This window comes from Rattus norvegicus, chromosome 14 (genome assembly GCF_021556685.1).
Source record: "Rattus norvegicus strain SHRSP/BbbUtx chromosome 14, alternate assembly SHRSP_T2T, whole genome shotgun sequence".
NCBI lineage: Eukaryota > Metazoa > Chordata > Mammalia > Rodentia > Muridae > Rattus > Rattus norvegicus.
The window spans coordinates 20,284,558-20,302,500 of record NC_141547.1 but is presented as its reverse complement, the minus strand read 5'-3'; the positions used below and the strand labels follow the sequence as shown (position 1 = coordinate 20,302,500).

Below are 17,943 nucleotides of genomic sequence, written 5' to 3'. Positions count from 1 at the left end.
ACTTTTCCTCCTCTTATGCTTGTTTTTTAAATAGACTAACAGATTATGATTTATATAAATAAAATCAAATTATAATTCTCAAGACCTTTAATTTTAATTTTAACAAAGTCTCTGGGAAACCGGGAAAAGGAATAACATTTGAATTATACATAAAAATCTAATAAATGAAAAAAACAAAAACAAACAAATAAAAGAATATGTAACACACACACACATAATAAGTCTGATAACCTCCCCCAAAGCGATTCTCAGCATTCATTCACTGACACTCAGTTCACACTGGAAAGAATTCTCTCAGAGTGAGTACTTAATTACACACACAAACACAGACACACACATACACATACACACACACACACACACACACACACACACACACACACAAGAAAAAGAAAGAAAAAGGTCAAATGGCTAAAAGAAAGCAAAGGGAAAAATCTAGTACAGCTAAACTGCCACCAATATTTATACAAGAGTTGTGTTTTCTCCCCCCTAAAGAATTATATTTAGAGTACATATAATATACACTACTACATAAATTAAGTTACCAAAGAGTAATTGAAGACAAATGACATTTTAAAAAGGTACAGCTTTTTAAAAATGGCCCCATATGTTCTCAACTTTGAAACATGGAGGACCTTATTTTCCCCAAGGATTTCATTTAGGAAAATTGATTTTTTTTGATATAATGGAGTTCTGTGCATTCAACATAAAGCATGATCCAGCAACAACTATGAATCTTCATGGTTTTGCGTTTTGTATTTCCTATATAATTTGCCATAATAACATGAATCACTCCTTTGTTGGAGACTTTACTCAGAATTTCCCAGGAGAGGAATTGGACAGAAATTAATTTCCTATTTGCAACAATTCTTAGAATTTATGTAAAACCTTTGTCTGAAACAAAACCACAAAATTAGCATTTCACTGCTCAGCAAGTTTAAATAGCTGTGGAGCAAACTTCTCAGCCATCTTCTTGATCATCTCCCAGCTTCTCTCACCCTACTCTTGGGTTCAAGGTATTGTGATTATATACAGAAGAAACATGCAATGATTTCATAAATCGAACTTCTTCTTCTCAATTAGAGCGTATTTACAATGTCTTCTGTCTATAAACTATTGATACTTTGTTACAGTATTCCAAGAGCTTAAAACTGCCTTTTCAGTTTAATACCTTCTCAAAGGTTGACAGAGATCACTATAGTTTTGTATAAATCAATTTACCTTTGATAATTTTTGTAACTAAAATATTGCATAATAAAATCATAGCAAATGCTTTTAAAAGTAATTGGCTGTGTAAACAATATTAGCTGAGAGAATTTCCACAAAGAATCAAAGAATAGAATGTTTCAAGTTGATTTACATGGAAGATACTTTTTCAAAGAATTTCAGATTTAAGCAAATTACTGTTGGGTTTTCTTTCTTTCTTTCTTTTTTTTCTTCCCACTTTGCAAATGTGGTGATTTGAAAAGAACTGTTCTTTCTAATTGTTTTTAAAGACTTTCCCATCTTAGAAAGAATGGCACATTAAATATCAAATTATTTTTAGACAGTAAGTAAAAATAATGGAAATTTGGTGTTTCTGGATGACATAAGATCTAAGAAAGGGCAGGCAAGATTGCTCAACATGTATAGACATTTACCACAGAGGCAGGCACTGGCGTTTCATCCTCTGACTTCACATGTTAGAGGGAAGAACTGACTTTAAATCCTGACCTCTCAAGTTCTTCTCTGACATATACACACATATGCTGCGGCCATACAAAGGATCAGAGAGAAAGGATTGGGGGTAAGAATAAATAAATATAATTTAAAATTAAAAGAATTAAGATGACAAGAGTGATAAACACTCATTTTGCTCGCATAACTAAGCATCTTATGCTTTCGGAGCTATCATGTATCAAGTTGATTTACTCTTACCATAATAATTACTCCTTTGTTAAACGGTCAAGAAAAAAATTATGAAGACAAGTTCTAACTTTTTCTCGCTCCTTTTTCAACACAGATCTTAGCAACCATGAAACTTCTTATCCTCACCTGCCTCGTGGCTGCTGCTCTTGCTCTGCCTGTGAGTATAGTGAATAATACGTTCTGCCCTCTTGTTCGAAATGGTCTGCTACCTGTTCACACCTGAGACCCCTACAGGGAAAACCCCTAAGTATGTCATGATCGCTCACAACTGTAGTCAGAATTAGGAATAGATTATGATATCACATTTGGTCACATTATGCAATCTGTCCAAATCTAAAACTACAAGTCACATGTCCTACTAGAAATTGAATAAAATCACAATGAAAACAGCAAATAAAAGTAAGAAAGAAGTAACACGTTGTCTAGTTGTAAATATCATGACAGGAGGTAATGAGGCTCACTTCCCTCATATAGCACATAAATGGCCTTCTAAGCATTTCAGGGACATATGATATTTCTTTACCAAGTATGACAAAGAGACTTTTATTCTAGAATATTCTACATAATCAAATTCTCATTTGAGGGGCCTTGTATCAGAATGATTTTCCAAGGAGTAGAAAACCCATACACCAAAAAAAAGGTGTTGTACCTGTAGATGTCATCATTTAACTAAATTCAGCAGTTATTTTTACTGTCAATTGTATATTTAAATAATTATGTAGTATATTTGATGATAAAATGCAATTATGACAAAAATTTAGTTAGGATACTACACACTTTGCCCCCTAATTAGTATAATGTTTTAAAACTATTTTTAAATCTCATCTACTATAAATTCTCCAGAAAACTAAAATATTATTTAGAACCAATTAAAACTAACTGAAGAGTTTTACATTTAGGCATTTTACATAGTTTTCTCGGTTCTCTACCAAAATTTCAAGACAACACATAAACTATTTTTCCCCATATCTGTCAATAAAATAATTATTTCTTCTTGTATTCTGACAAATTTTAATATTATTGTTAAAGATTTTTCTTACATAGCAATTTCAGGTAATGTGTGCTGTTGATATTTTGACTGTTTAGTATTAGGCTTTAAAATTCCTCTCTTACTTTTCAGAGAGCTCATCGTAGAAATGCAGTCAGCAGTCAAGTAAGTACTGTATTCTGCTCTTCAAGAACTTTCTCTAATCACGGGACTCAAAAGAGATAAAGTCCATCTTTATTTCCCAGTAAAAGACACTTGCACCTTTTCTGGGGTGGTGGTGGTGGTGGTGGTGGTGGTGGTGGTGGTGGTATCATTTCAGTGAAAATATTAATACATACAAGATGAATTATGTTAACCATACTTTTTATAAAAGAGCACATAGGGTCAGGGAGTTGACTCGGCAGGTAAATGTGGATATCATGCAATTGTAGAGTGAGTTCCCAGTCCCAGGAGCCCAAGTGAGAAAGGGAAACACCAATCTTCAATCCGTAAGGTTGTCCCTTGTCCTCCACACATGTACCATGGCATGAAAATGCCCACTTACACACACACACACACACACACACACACACACACACACAGCACATACACTTTCACACACAAGAGAGAACTATTTCAAGTACTTATTCACAAGGAATAGCAAAATAGATTATGTTAACATATTAATATATTCTCTTCCATTTACTGTTTGTGACTCTAAATCTGCTCTAGTTTTACATAGTGAATCGTGAATTATCTCTACAATAGTCCCTGCAACAGGCATTAAGCCACCATTCTTTCCAGTGTATGGACTAATGCCATGTCATCATTTATTCCTTGCAGACTCAGCAAGAGAATAGCAGCAGTGAGGTAAGCAACCGACACAGGGAGCCACACCCACACACCTCCGAACTCCTCAGTCCTTCAGTCAGCCATCTTAGATGTGGAATGTCTTCTGCATGTAGTTTTATAGACCTTCAACAGTACCCAAGTGTTCAGATCCCTGGACTACCCTCTCAATTCTGTCTTGATTCAATTGATATGCGAGTCTTTGTTGGACATATTAGAAAACCGACGCTTTGCAGGTTTAATAAAACAGGAACCAGTTAAGGTTTCTCTTTAGATTTTTGACATAGTGTGTAAAACTTAAATTAGAGGTTTACCTTTTACCTAAGAATCTATTGATTTACTCAAATAAATTAAGCACTTAGATTCCTCTGAGGAACAAATTTAGTGTGTGTGTGTGTGTGTGTGTGTGTGTGTGTGTGTTTGTGGTGTGTGTGTGTATGTGTGTGTGTTTAGAAATTCACCCTCCTATAAATGGAATGATATGTCTCAGCACATGGACATGCTTAGTGGTCAGCCTATCATTTTATACTTCAAATTTTAATTCCCATAGGAACAGGAAATTGTTAAACAACCAAAGTATCTCAGTCTTAATGAGGTAAGTGTTTCCAGTTCTTAACACACAAACACACTCTTAGAAGAAAACTGATTCCTTTTAGGTTAACCTGCAAAGTAGCAGGCTTCATTATACAATTTCCATGCATGTGCCACAATACTTTGTCCTCAACAAATGGATAAAACAAAGCATATTTCACTTATAAAAACAATTTTTCCTTGAATTGAATTTTTCCTTTTCATTCATTAAAAAGTAGATTTTAATTTTAATTTATGCCCAAAACGTTACTTCTGACAAAAATACTTGTCTTTTCTTTCCGTTTAGCAGTTCAAATTTCCATGCTCACAAATATGATATTCTGGGAGCATGAATGAGTCTCACATGTGTTTCAGCTCTTAAAAATGTTATTTATTTGTTGAATATAAGGGTATCAAATTCTAATGGAATCACATTATTTAAAAGACTTGATGGCTAACTCAACATTGTCTAAATGAGTTTTTAACATAAATATATTTAATTATTTCCTTTATTTTTGATATTTTAATAATTAAATCATTTCCCCTTCTCTTTTCTCTCTTCAAATCCTCTCTAGTAGCTGTCCCCACTCTTCTTTCTTTCTTCATTAATTGCTACATACATACATACATACATGCATATGTATGTACATACATACATGTGTACATACATACAAACAAATGCACGTGCATACACATATTCTTAAGTATGTAAGTACAATGTACTCAAGGGAAATATATTATATGTATGTTTGCAGTGCTGGTAACTTGGTATTGGAGAAGCAATTAGTGTGCTCTTCCCTGGGAAAGACTATTTCTCATTCTTTTGGCATCGTATAATTGTCTGTGGTTCCTTGTGCACGGTTGAGGCCTCTTGGGTCTTCAACTGTCCATGTTTACATCTCTTATTATCAGAAGCCACACCCATACTCTTTAGCACGACTGTCCAAACCTGAGCTGAACTGGCACAGCAAGACTAAGAAGTAGACTTATGATAGGCCAGAATGGGGCTGGAGAGATGGCTCAGTGGTTAAGAGCACTGGCTGCTCTTCCAGAGGTCCTGAGTTCAATCTCCAGCAACCACATGGTGGCTCCCAACCATCTGTAATGGGATGAGGCCCTCTTCTGGTGTGTCTGAAGATAGTTACAGTGTACTCATATACATAAAAAATAAATAATTCTAAAAAAAAAGATAGGTCAGAATGACTCTGTGGAGTATAGTGCAGAGATAAAATGGGTACTTAAGTATTAATTCAATATAACTCGCATATTGAAAATATTTAAGAGTTCATTTACTTATAGCACATCCAAAGGTAGAACAGTGAAGAAACACATATGTTTAGATATGTATTGATATGACAAGAAACACTGGGACATTAATGGAAAATAGATTGATTTTTAGATTTGCAAAAGGAAGTGGGACTTGATTACAGATTTCCAATAGTTATGTCCTTTCTGCTAATACTGTTTTTCTTTCTTTTCTAATGATAAGGAGTTCGTCAACAACCTGAACAGAGTAAGACATATCTATAAATTTTAAACTATTGTTAAAATCTGTGACTTAAATTTGTGTTATACATGTTAAACTTTGCTTTTACAGCAGAGAGAGCTTCTGACAGAACAGGATAATGAAATCAAGGTACTAATGTTTTCCACAAAATAATGTGACAAAATATGAATTTACATAGCCTAAGAACACTTTTGTCTCTACTGCCTATGGCATTGCACTGTCATTAAACCTGTCAATCACACATTCAAACTGACTAATGGATTCTATTGATACCTTGGAGGGCTTCTGGTTTTATGGACTTAAATAACAACCATGATGAAATAAGATATACATACCATGTTATGACTAAAGGAATAAATGCATTTACAGTATAGTCCATAATTTTCATGTACTGTGAAGGCTGAAAGAAAGCATTGGCAGGGATGATTAAAAGTGTGACATATTGCCCAAGCACAGTTTACATCGTGAAACTTCAGTATTCTTTCACTGATCACAGCCTTTAAGCTTGACTGATTGTTCACTCATTTTTATAAAAATTCAGTATTAAAAGAGCCTACAGTTCTCAAAATGATTAAGCTCAAGGGTGTGCAATTTTTTTAAAAATCTATTTAATGACTAAAACCTTTTCTTACAGATAACTATGGACTCATCAGCTGAGGTAAAGCTCTTTGCTTTAAATCTACTCCACTGAGTAACAGGGGAAAAACACATAATAAAGTTACCTTCTCCAAAGGAGAGAATAATTCAGATAGTTCTCCAAATAGCTCTAATACCTAGGAAGAAAAGATACTGTTACAGGTTTGCTGGAATTAGGTAGATGACAGGCCAATCCTGATATTTTGAACTTCAGTTCTGGGGAGGAAGGTGTCTTTCTACTACGGTGGTGCTAAAACCTGGGCACAGGATATTAAGTAGAAAAAATAATTTCTTAAGTATTTATGCTCCCTTGAGGCACGCTCCACTCAAGTCCATTTTTATTTATTATGTGCCTTTTATACAGTGTTTCTCCTCAATGTTCAGAAGTCAAGTTAAAAGAAAAAAAAAGGTTGCACTGTTCACAGATACATTAATATGTTCATAGTCACTGGCAAAGTAGAAGAGCTCAAAAGACTTGACTTAATCTCTGAAATGCAAATTACGAATGGGGAGACTTCAGTTTAGCATGTTTTGTTTGTTTCCCTCGTTTCTGAGATTCTGTCCTGGGTTTTTAGTTTTTGCTAGCATCTACTTGAGTTGGTAGCAGTTAGTTTTGAGTGAGCGTTTGTCATGAAAAACAACATAAAACTTCTTGTTTCTTTTCCTTAGGAACAAGCAATGGCAAGTGCTCAGGTGAGGCTGTCATTTTCAGGAACCACACAATATTCGTTGCACATATTTTTTAAGAGGATGCTGCATTTTAAGCAAGTTACCTTAAGCTGCACACATTAGGAAAATGAACTTAGAAGTATTTTATTTCTTGAACTTCCTAGAGAAGTGCGCTCCACTTCATGAATAAAGAATACACATTGTGTTCTGGTTATAATTGGAAGTATACGTTTTAGCCTTTAAATAGTAGTCATAAAATAAAAAGAAGATTTGCTTATTTATTGAAATTATATCTAAGAGGCAAAGTGTGCTTCAGATTCAGAGACTGCAGAACACTTTGCTGACATATGGGAGCCAGAACCCTTTTTTCTAAGCTTGAGTACAGCACTGAAACAAGGGATCCACTTAATAGCAACCTAGGCTCAGTGCGCTGCCCTGCTTACTGTGAAATATGAGAAGAAACTCCATCGCCTGTTATGTGTAGACACAAAAATCAGTAGAATATTAAAATTAATCTTCTGAAATGGATTATTGGAGATGAAATTAAGTATGCTTAGAAGAAAGCATTAACTATGCCAAAGGGTATGTGATTTGAATCTAATTTACTCAAATTGTATTCCCATGAGACATTATTATTAATATTTTATGTTTATTCGTACCAAGTATGGCCAAAGTATATAGGAATAAACACTTACCCTGTCTTAAATAACCTTGCAGGATACTATTCTTTTAATTTTCATTGTATCAAAAAATACATAAATTTTGCATTTATAAAATGATAGTTGTCATTGTTTAAATAGATAAAAATGACTGTTTAGAGCTTTCTTGCTTGCTGAGTTATTAGTTTCCCTCACATAATTCTCAAGTAAAATTTATAAGAAAATACCTTATATTGGCTATGAATCCTTTTGCATAGTTTGTTTCTACACTAAAATAACCCTTCCTGAGCCATGGAATTGTTTTCTTCAAATTCTAAACCCTTCCAGAGGTCATGATGCTCATTTTCCTCCCCTTCACAGGAAGATTCCTCCTCAAGCAGCTCATCAAGCGAGGTAAAGACTCCGTTTTCACTCCAAGATCCAATCCGTTAACTGGGAGATATTTGTCAACAGTTGCACGATATGTACCTACAACATATGATCCCCTTGCCTTCGATTCTCTGAATGTGACATTATATTGATTTTAGTATGAAATTATCATCCAAAAAATATAAGAAAGCCACTACTTGTCAAAGATAAATTCAAAGATTATTTCTGGGCCATGTGCAGTGTCCCTCCTTTTGATTATTTATTTGTATATTTAGTGTCCTTCTTGGTCATTTTCAGATTTTTTTTAATAGAGCTTGAGCTCTTTAAGTGATAACTTCCAAATGAACTGTGTGTGTGTCTTAGGTTGAGTATAGAAGTCACTCGGATAGATTGTGCTGACTCTGAGATAGGATAAGTAGTATTCAGTCATTGCCTCTCACCAACATAGGAAAAGAACCGTAGACAGAGAAGATGCTGGATTCAATACTTTGATTTTTCTGAGTGAAATTTCCAGGTATCAAAATAAAATATAGGACAAGGGGATAGTTATATTTTGTACAGGTTATTTCTGTCTGTCACAACATTCTGAGCAATGTCCAAGGAAAGTAGTGACAAGAAGACAGGGAGTATGAGCATAAAGTGCAGCTCAAATCAGCAACTTCATCGTGTCATCCAGCAGCTTTTGTCCTAAGATGGGTTTAGAGCAATAATTCAGTAATACAGTATTTGCTTTATTACTATAACAACTCAAATAACACTATGTCCTAACTATAAACCTTTATTTTCCTCATTTTGTTAGGAATCCAAGGATGCTATTCCCAGTGCTACTGAGGTAGGATATGTTTGCTATATTTAAAATAAGTTAACAATATGCTATTCTTAACCTAGGTTCAAAAAAGTATAACAAGACAACCTTCACATAGCTGCCTCCTTTTTTTTTTATTTTAGCAGAAAAACATTGCAAACAAAGAAATACTCAACCGATGCACCCTGGTAAGACTTCAGTGAATCTGTCAAAAGCAGAGTCAACAATGAGTGAGAACATTATATTACTGCTCTATCTCCTTGATATCAGCCTGAGTTGCAATATGTAGTCTCATGAAATCTAAATGGCCAATCGCCAACGTCTAAAGTTAACATCTATCCTAGGTTTTAGATTCTTTCATTTCAGCTAAAGACTTTAAAGTGTCATGGTTTGTCACCTTTGAATCTGAATGACACTCTCCCTAAATGGTTACATGTTAATTTGTCAAACAACCTCCAGTTGAAGCTGCACTTTCAACCACTTTGATGCATTCACTGTGTCTTATGAAAACAAACATTAAATTACTATTAATGTGTTAACAGTAACATATGGTAATCCCTACATAAATTTAAATTAGCTGTAGAAACATTTTAACTTGGCTCATGAAGCACTCTAAATTCTTTGTAAAACCTAATTTTTAAAGTAAGAAAAGCAAATAGAATTTTCCATCCTATGGTTATCCAGCCTGAGAGATACTGCAAATGTAAATGACTTAGCGATATCCGCATTATGATTTGAATTAAAGCAAATTTTTATAGAAAACTTTTTAATGATTATAAAAGAAATAAATTTGTGACAAAAGGGGTACTAATATATGATTAATAATTTGTCTACCCTTAGTCACAGAAAAAGACAATACAATTTTACTATCTAAAACTACTGAATTATATACAGAAAATTGAGAAAAAAATTTTTTTTCATTTTACACAGGAACAGCTTCAGAGACAGATTAAATACAGCCAACTTCTCCAGGTAACGTTTTATTCATTATCATGCAACTCCATATTACATTATAGAAATAAAGTAAATGAGTTTTATTTACATCTACTTGGTTTTACTTTTCTCTAAGGCCTATTTATTCTAGCTTTAACATAAATAATAATTAGCCAATTATTGATCTGAATATCAGCATGTAAGTTTACCCTTTCTACTTTTTCCTGAGGCACTCTGCCTCAAGCTTATTAATTTTTTGATATAAACATGACATTAAAGAATCAGGGAGAGAAATTCAAGATATTATTATACACTCTGAAGTGAACGTGGACTTCTCAAGGCTGAGTTAAATTTAAACATACTTAGTTGCTAGAAGAATTAACATTTGTGAAGTTTATGTTAAATATTATTCCAATATAAATACTATTTCAATCAATACACTAAAAAGACACTTATTTTTCTTCCTTAGCAAGCTTCACTGGCTCAGGTGAGATGTTTTACTAAATATAAATTATTTTAATATTTATCCAATATTATGCCAATACAAATTATGTGTCAATTGATATACTAAAAGGAGGATTATTTTTTCTCCTTAGCAAGCTTCCCTGGCTCAGGTGAGTTTTTAGTAAATCTATATTATTTTAATATTTATCAAATATTATGTCAATACAAATTATGTGTCAATCGATTTACCAAAATGAAACTTATTTTTCTTCTTTAGCAAGCTTCCTTGGCCCAGGTAATTTTTTTTACTAAATATAAATTATTTTAATATTTCTCATAATTATGCCAATACAAAATCTATGTCAATATACTAAGAGTCACTTATTTTTCTTCCTTAGCAAGCTCTCCTGGCCCAGGTAAGATTTTTTATTAAATGAATATTATTTTAATTTATCTCAAATACATATTTTATGTCAATCAATATACTAAAAGGAGACTTACTTTTTTCTTTTTCAGCAACCTTCCCTGGCACAGGTAAGACTTGTTAAAACCAAATCTAAATTATTTTAATTCATCACAAATATGATACCAATACAAATTCTATGCCGATCAATATACTAAAGTACTGAAGGAGACTTATTTTCCTTTTTAGCAAGCTGCCCTGGCACAGGTGAGATTTATTTTTTTAACTATATCTAAATTATTTTACTTTATCTCAAACACTATGCCAATACATATTCTATGCCAATCAGTATACTAAAGAATGCTATTTTTCTTCTTTAGCAAGCTTCCCTGGCACAGGTAAGACTTTATCTTACTTATCTAAATCTAAATTATTTTAATTTATCTCAAACACTATGCTAGTACAAATTCTATGTCAATCGGTAAGCTAACCTACTAAATGAGGTTTATTTTTCTTCTTTAGCAAGCTTCCCTGGCACAGGTAAGATATTTTTTTTCTTACTAACCTTATTTTAACATATCTCAAATACTATGCCAATGCAAATTCTCTGTCAATCAATATACTAAAGGAAACTTATTTTCTTTTTTAGCAAGCTTCCCTGGCACAGGTAAGATTTTGTTACTAAGTATAAACTATTTTAATATTTCCATTATGTTTTACACAATCATGAAATCCATATTGTTGCTCTAGTTTTGGGGTTGCTTACATTTAGAATAAATCTGCAAAAAACATTTATGTCTCCAATATGAAAATCATTGCCTTGCTCAGAAATTAGCTGGTCACAGCATTTTGGTGTCCTAGCTATGCATGCCAGGCTCTATAACACACTTAACAGATTTTAGAAGCATCCTGGTTTTGCACAGGATTGTCATGCTAGTTCATAGCATTTGTTACAATTTCTAAGTAAAACCAAGTGCACACACCAATTGTTGACTATTCTTAAATGAATAAAATCAATTTACTAAAAGAAAAAAATTTACCTTTGGTAATCTGTCTTTGCCCAAGTGAGATAAATAAGTAAATTCAAAATATTTTAATGTTTATGTTATGTGTTACACTTTTACAACATATGCTTTCTTTTTTTAACACAGAAACATCATCCAAGACTGAGCCAGGTCTACTATCCAAATATGGTAACATTTTCATTTACACTTACCAAAGAAAATATTAATAGTGTTACAAATGGGTATGAAAAGAAAATATAGTCTTAGAGAATTTATTTACTCTTATTTATTCCAGAGAATAAAATTTATTCACTATTTATTTTTCTATACTAGAGCAAACGTACCCTTAGCTGACATTTATTTATGCACTCTAAATATAAAATATTTAGATTTTTTCAGGAATCTGAGCATAGAATTAATAATGCGTACAAATTTTTTGATAGTGTACAGTCAATTACTTGGATGTAGAGATCCAAATTACTTGGATGTACAAGTTTCTTTGGATGGTTCATCATAGCGAGCACAGTTGTATGCTGTCAGATATCTCACTAATCTAGAATATATTTTCTTTAATACAGGAACAACCTTACAGGATGAATGCATACAGCCAAGTTCAGATGGTAGTATTTTTTCTTTATTATGAGATATTAATGTCATATTAAGTCTTCGCTTAAAATACCTTCATATTCTTGAATAGATTCTTTTCTCTGTGTCTCTGTCTTTCTGTCTCTCTTTCTCTCTCTGACTCTCTGTCTTTGTCTCTACCTCTCTCTGTCTCAGTCTCTCCCTGTCTGTCTTGGTCACTGTCTCTCTCTGTGTCCCTGTCCCTGTCTGTCTTGGTCACTGTCTCTCTCTGTGTCCCTGTCTGTCCCTGTCTGTCTCTGTCTCTCTTTGTCTCTGTCTCTTTGTCTCTGTCTCTTTCTCTCTCATAACTTTGAGCACAAAAAGGCTAATCTCACTTTATGCATATCTTGTCTCCTTTGGGCAGTACAGTTATAATCACAAGCGCTATGTAGGGTAACTATCTATAGTTGCATTTATTTCTGTCAAGACTTATTTTATGGTCACACAACTATACCTATAGATTTCTAATTGTCAAACTGAATGTGGTTTAGGCATGCTGTGTTCAGTTTTACTCGTGTTCCCTTAATCAGGAGATTTTCTTATTGACACACTATTCTTTAAAGAGACCATCTAGACTGACTCTAGATTCTGGAGGGATTGTGACAAAACCCTCCAACTTTCTATTTTATCACCTATAAGGTGAATTTATCAGTCATCCAGAGTGGATACTGTCTGCTGTACTCTGTACGCCATTGGTTCTAAAGTGTCTCTGAAATTAAAGTTGAAATCAGTTCCTACCAAACAGGTGTTGCATAGCAGTTCTGACTCGGGCAAACCACTAGACAATTGCATACCAAGTGTGGAGTTTTCTAACAGGAACTCACAACATAATGTGTTGGTGATCGTCAGGGATGATTCTGTGTCTTATAGAAAAGAAATGTCAATGGATAATTAAACAGCAGGATAATTAAAAACCAAGGGTCAGTTCCAAAATCACTAAAGAATCTCAAGGACAATTTATTTTGTCCTTACAGTGTTAATAGATCCTAAAAGGTAATTCTGATATTCTTTTCTCTTTCCAGAGACATCCTATGAGTGTAGTGGATCAGGTAAAGCCTCATCTTTGGTGTGTGTGTGTTTGTGTTTGTGTTTGTGTTTGTGTTTGTGTTTGTGTTTGTGTTTGTGTGTGTGTGTGTGTGTGTGTGTGTGTGACAGAGAGAGAGAGAGAGTGCATATGTAACGATTCCATAGTCTATTATGTATATTGGTATATGCATATTGGTTATACACGTATTCATTCCAGAATTTCCTAGCTGTTGGCTACTGACAGGGTATCCAGTGACAGTTCTGGTCTTGCTGTGAAAGATCTAAGTTGCCAAATGAAAATGAGGGACTAATTCTTTAGTCATCTCTGAATGACAATAGTTTCCGTTCAAGTTTCTAACTTTAAGTTATAAAAATTCCAATTTGATACCCTATTGTCCAAATGCAGTTCTGCCATGGAAAGAATTTAGATTCCCTATCTACATGTACACTGTGTCTCACTTGTGGGAAATTAATATGTCTGTCGATTTCCATCTCCCCCAATTCCCACGTCTTTATGTTTCTAGTGCTTGCATACACCTCTACTTTTAAAAGAAGTTGCTCTGTCTTCCAGTCTGAGACTGTGGGCCATTGATGGCTTCCCTTCTATGTCTCTCATAGAACAGTCTAATACTGAAAGGAATGTGTAGAAGAGTGATGGAATTTTCTTTCTATGAATATGATTCTGGCTAAATTTAAGATTTTAAATACTGTAGTAATTAATCAGCTTCGTAATGTCTCATCGGTGTGTCTCTTGTTGCCTTCATTGCACTCTTGAATGCTCCAATCCCTTTCAGTGCTCACAGTAAAAGCAAATTAGAGGCAGTCATTTGTTTTACTTAAAGTGTAACGGATGTATTAGATTCAACCTTCCATACAACTTTTAAAAGACGATGTAAATGGACACAGATAGATTTTATTATTTATAATTTTGGTACAGTAATTTACTCTCTATGGTGCCCAGTTATATTTGACTTACAAAAATTGTTTTTTTCTCCCTCTCCACCAAGGCCCAGTTCTCTGTTCAGGTCAGTTGCTTTATTATTTAACTTCATTTTATTCATGTGTATCAATAAGAAAGGTAGAAATTTTAATATATAGTTTTTGATTTATTATTTATATAAATGTTCACAAAAAATTTGAGATGTTTTCGACTTTATTCCTGGATTCATAAAATATAACTTCCACTTATATATAGATAATATATAGATAATACAGATAATACAATATTTAAATATTATATATTCCAATATTATTCCAATAATAGAATATCCAATATTATGTATTCCAATTATATATATATATACATATATATATATGTATAGGAATAGTTCAATATTTCAGAATGAAATATATGTTTTTATATCCCAAACTAGCTCCTGGGAATGGCACCAAACTAACATTCAGAGAACTTTTTTCTGCCAAATAAACATTCAGGGGAAAACTATATTGACCTTGGATAAAGGACTCTTCTTTTGATATCAAAGTTCTTAAGGGAACTAAAACAGATTTCAGTTAGCAAAATTAATTTTTGTAGTTAAAATATCAACAAGTTTTTAATTAAGAGCTAGAGAGACTCATGCTATTATTTGGGGGCTGGGGCTCAGATAATCGTGACTGTGGAGAACTCTGGTCCTTGGGATTCAGTTGTCAATAGTGACCTTGTGAAGTGAATGTGACTCAGCTCCTCAGAGACACTAACAGCAATTGCTCACACAGTTTGTTTTGTTTTCCCTCCAGTCTTTCCCACAACTCTCCCAATATGGCGCCTATCCCCTTTGGCTTTACTTTCCACAAGACATGCAGTACCTTACCCCTGAAGCTGTTCTTAACACCTTCAAGCCCATTGCCCCCAAGGATGCTGAAAACACCAATGTGTGGTGGTAAGTTTATGAAAATTAATGAACACTGACACATTGAGGTTAACAAAGGAAGCAATGAACCTTAAGGAATATCTGTAAGAAAATATTTAGAATAAAAATGACAAGTCAGTGATGAATGCATGCTTTCTAGTTTCTGAGACTCAAAATCCTTGCTCAGTAACACAAAGAGCAGAATTCTACAGTTAGTGAGACACATTTTAATGATGGAAACAAAAACATCTGCTGACTCGCAGTAAACACAGTACTTTGGTTTTACTACTCTCTAAGCGCTTTCCTTCTGTGCTTTGGTTTTTCTAATCTCTAAGCACTCTCCTTCTGTGTATGCATGTGATTAATATAAATACTATGTGTGTGAAAAAAAGCACTTATCTAAGCATGTGCCCATCCTGAATTCAACTCCTGTCCTTTTGCTCATTTGAAATACTATGGTAATACTTTTTTCCCTTATCCTTAAGATGATCAATTTTAGTAATTTTTTGTCAAGAAAATATTATAAAAACAGATACTTAATAAGTAACCATCATTCTTCTCATTAAAATTTTACTATTGAATAAATTCATCTAATGATGTTAATAATTTTTCCCTCAGAGGTATTAAGACAACTCTCAGGAACTCCACAGTTATACCACTTGGTGAGTTTACAAACCCTCCATCCTACTACCATTTGAAATTTGAGTTTTCCTAATTATGTATTTAAATAGCAACCTAATATTTCCCAGTATAAATTATAATAATAGAAAATTCCTATACAAGTATATGTGAATGTTTCATGGAATAGTGCCTCTGACGCATGAAATAGCAAGATCATATTCTTTAAGATAATACAGTAGGAATCAATAGCAAGTTATACAGTAAAACTAAATGTGTTTTAATTACCTTAGCCACTGTCCCTTCTCCCTCCCCCTTCCTGCCCGTGTGTGTGTGTGTGTGTGTGTGTGTGTGTGTGTGTGTGTGTGTGATGGTCCTTAATTTTTCCCCAAAAGATCACATTAATAAAAATGATAATCTTCTGGCCTATGTGACACTTTTATTATATTTTCCTGGTTGTATCTATAAAAATAACACAAAGAGTTATAGCTTAATAACAAATTCAGTGCAAGTCAAAATAAACCAGGAGCGATGTGTATATTTAGTAGAGAAACAAAAGTTAACTAACATGCTAGTGTGATATAAAAATAAAATGACTAGCAAATTGTATAAAATCAAAACAATTTCTCTCCCTTCACAAAGAGGCATAATATAGCTAACCATATATATTTTCATCTCTACTTACAGATGTGACTGGAACCTCCATTCTCCATCCTCTTTATGTCTCTCCGTCCATCCTATGGAGCCTGCGTCTTCCCTAAAAGCTTGACTGCTGTTTTAGAGTAGAAAAAAATCTCACATAGAGGGCTACGATTCATCTTCAGTTGTCTACTACACATTAGATCGCATAGCACCCTTCCTTAGGCTAACTTTCCCTAGACAGATTCTTTTTTCTAAATTCCAGTTACATCATCTGAGCAGAGAGAATCAAGGTTTTTAACAAGTTTCTATTATGGAAAATTTGTTTTAAAAGTCTTTAAATGGATTCCTCTGAAAATGTCATCATTTTGGGTAATTGTGTGCAGTAACTGAGATCACCTTTCTCCTATTTTCAATAAATCACATTTTAAGGCACAAATTGTGTTTTCTGGCTTTGATTGGGTATTTTCGTAATTTTGTGGAGTGTTTGGGTGTGTGAAATTCTGTTTAAGCTAATTTTTATGGCATTTAGTATTTTAAGATCAATTCTACTTGGTGCTGAAAGTCAGAGAAGATATTTGCAAGCCATATACAGCATCTTTCATTTAAAGTTTTTTTCATAGAATATCTATCATACAGGGACACAGAATTACACAGCAGGGAGTGAGTAATGGGGTGCTGGGAATTTGAACCTGGTTATTCTTTACTCTTGGCAACTGAATAGATTTGAAGCAAATTCACAATCCTACATGACAAATAACTAAAAAATAACCATACAAGAGAAAACGCATCAACTTAATCCAAGATTACTAATAGGACATACAGGTATATTTTCTCAATTTAAACTTTAGTGCAAAACCAGATTAAATCTGTCCATGAAACTGTTGACTGAAATGAGATCATTTAGTTGTAATATAAACCAAATTCATCTCTTTCCTCATATTTTAAATCAATTTGAAAAAAATAGATTTACAAGATTGTTGTGTTCAAGACAAACACTAGGAACTTTACTTTTAAATACCCACACTTCAATTCTGTATTGCCTGCAAAAAAGTGGCTATGGTGGCCTCCTTCAACTTTTCATGATCCCTCATCATCCTCTGGGAAGATAGCAGAGAGCAGAATTGAATTATCACATGACTCTTTGCCATTTCTCTGTCCAGTCTTTAACACTCCCTGACCTTTACCTAGAAGTGGAGTGCACTGTTAATTTGCAATTAACTACAGGAGACATGATTTCCAGTGACTCACTTTCTATCTTCTGACTCTGTGCATCAGGGGTAATAAAGCAGTCTTTTATATCCATTCAAACTGTACACTGCAATCTGAGCAACATGGGAAGTTAACCAGGGATGGTATACACTCTTCCTAGAATTAACAGAGTCAAAAGTCTCATGCAGCAACATCTATTACTCAACTCAAAGAAACCGTGTCACAAATCGCACCTCTTCAGAGAGTTCTCC

The 17,943-nt window shown here is 33.7% G+C and overlaps 1 protein-coding gene across 18 annotated transcripts; it reads left to right on the top strand.

Annotated features, from left to right (window-relative positions):
* The first annotated feature begins 952 nt into the window (after positions 1-952).
* On the top strand, positions 953-16,919 carry Csn1s1 (casein alpha s1). Of its 18 annotated transcripts, none has more exons than XM_087582273.1 (29): positions 953-1,016; positions 2,003-2,065; positions 3,029-3,061; positions 3,719-3,745; positions 4,275-4,319; positions 5,784-5,807; positions 5,892-5,930; positions 6,436-6,459; positions 7,107-7,130; positions 8,126-8,158; positions 8,934-8,966; positions 9,086-9,127; positions 9,870-9,911; positions 10,342-10,359; positions 10,469-10,486; positions 10,594-10,611; positions 10,715-10,732; positions 10,833-10,850; positions 10,969-10,986; positions 11,100-11,117; positions 11,242-11,259; positions 11,369-11,386; positions 11,871-11,912; positions 12,302-12,343; positions 13,370-13,396; positions 14,381-14,398; positions 15,111-15,253; positions 15,842-15,885; positions 16,529-16,919. In XM_087582273.1, coding segments are annotated over exons 2-28 (852 nt in total). In that variant the 5' UTR covers positions 953-1,016; positions 2,003-2,014; the 3' UTR covers positions 15,843-15,885; positions 16,529-16,919.
* The last annotated feature ends 1,024 nt before the right edge of the window (positions 16,920-17,943 follow it).

What these genes read in the sequence shown, in the direction of transcription:
- Csn1s1 (XM_087582273.1), top strand. Translation starts at nt 2,015, where the DNA reads ATGAAACTTCTTATCCTCACCTGCCTCGTGGCTGCTGCTCTTGCTCTG. An exon ending in CTATGGACTCATCAGCTGAG is followed by an intron (nt 6,460 to 7,106) that starts GTAAAGCTCTTT and finishes TCTTTTCCTTAG; the next exon opens with GAACAAGCAATGGCAAGTGC. An exon ending in AGGTCTACTATCCAAATATG is followed by an intron (nt 11,913 to 12,301) that starts GTAACATTTTCA and finishes TCTTTAATACAG; the next exon opens with GAACAACCTTACAGGATGAA.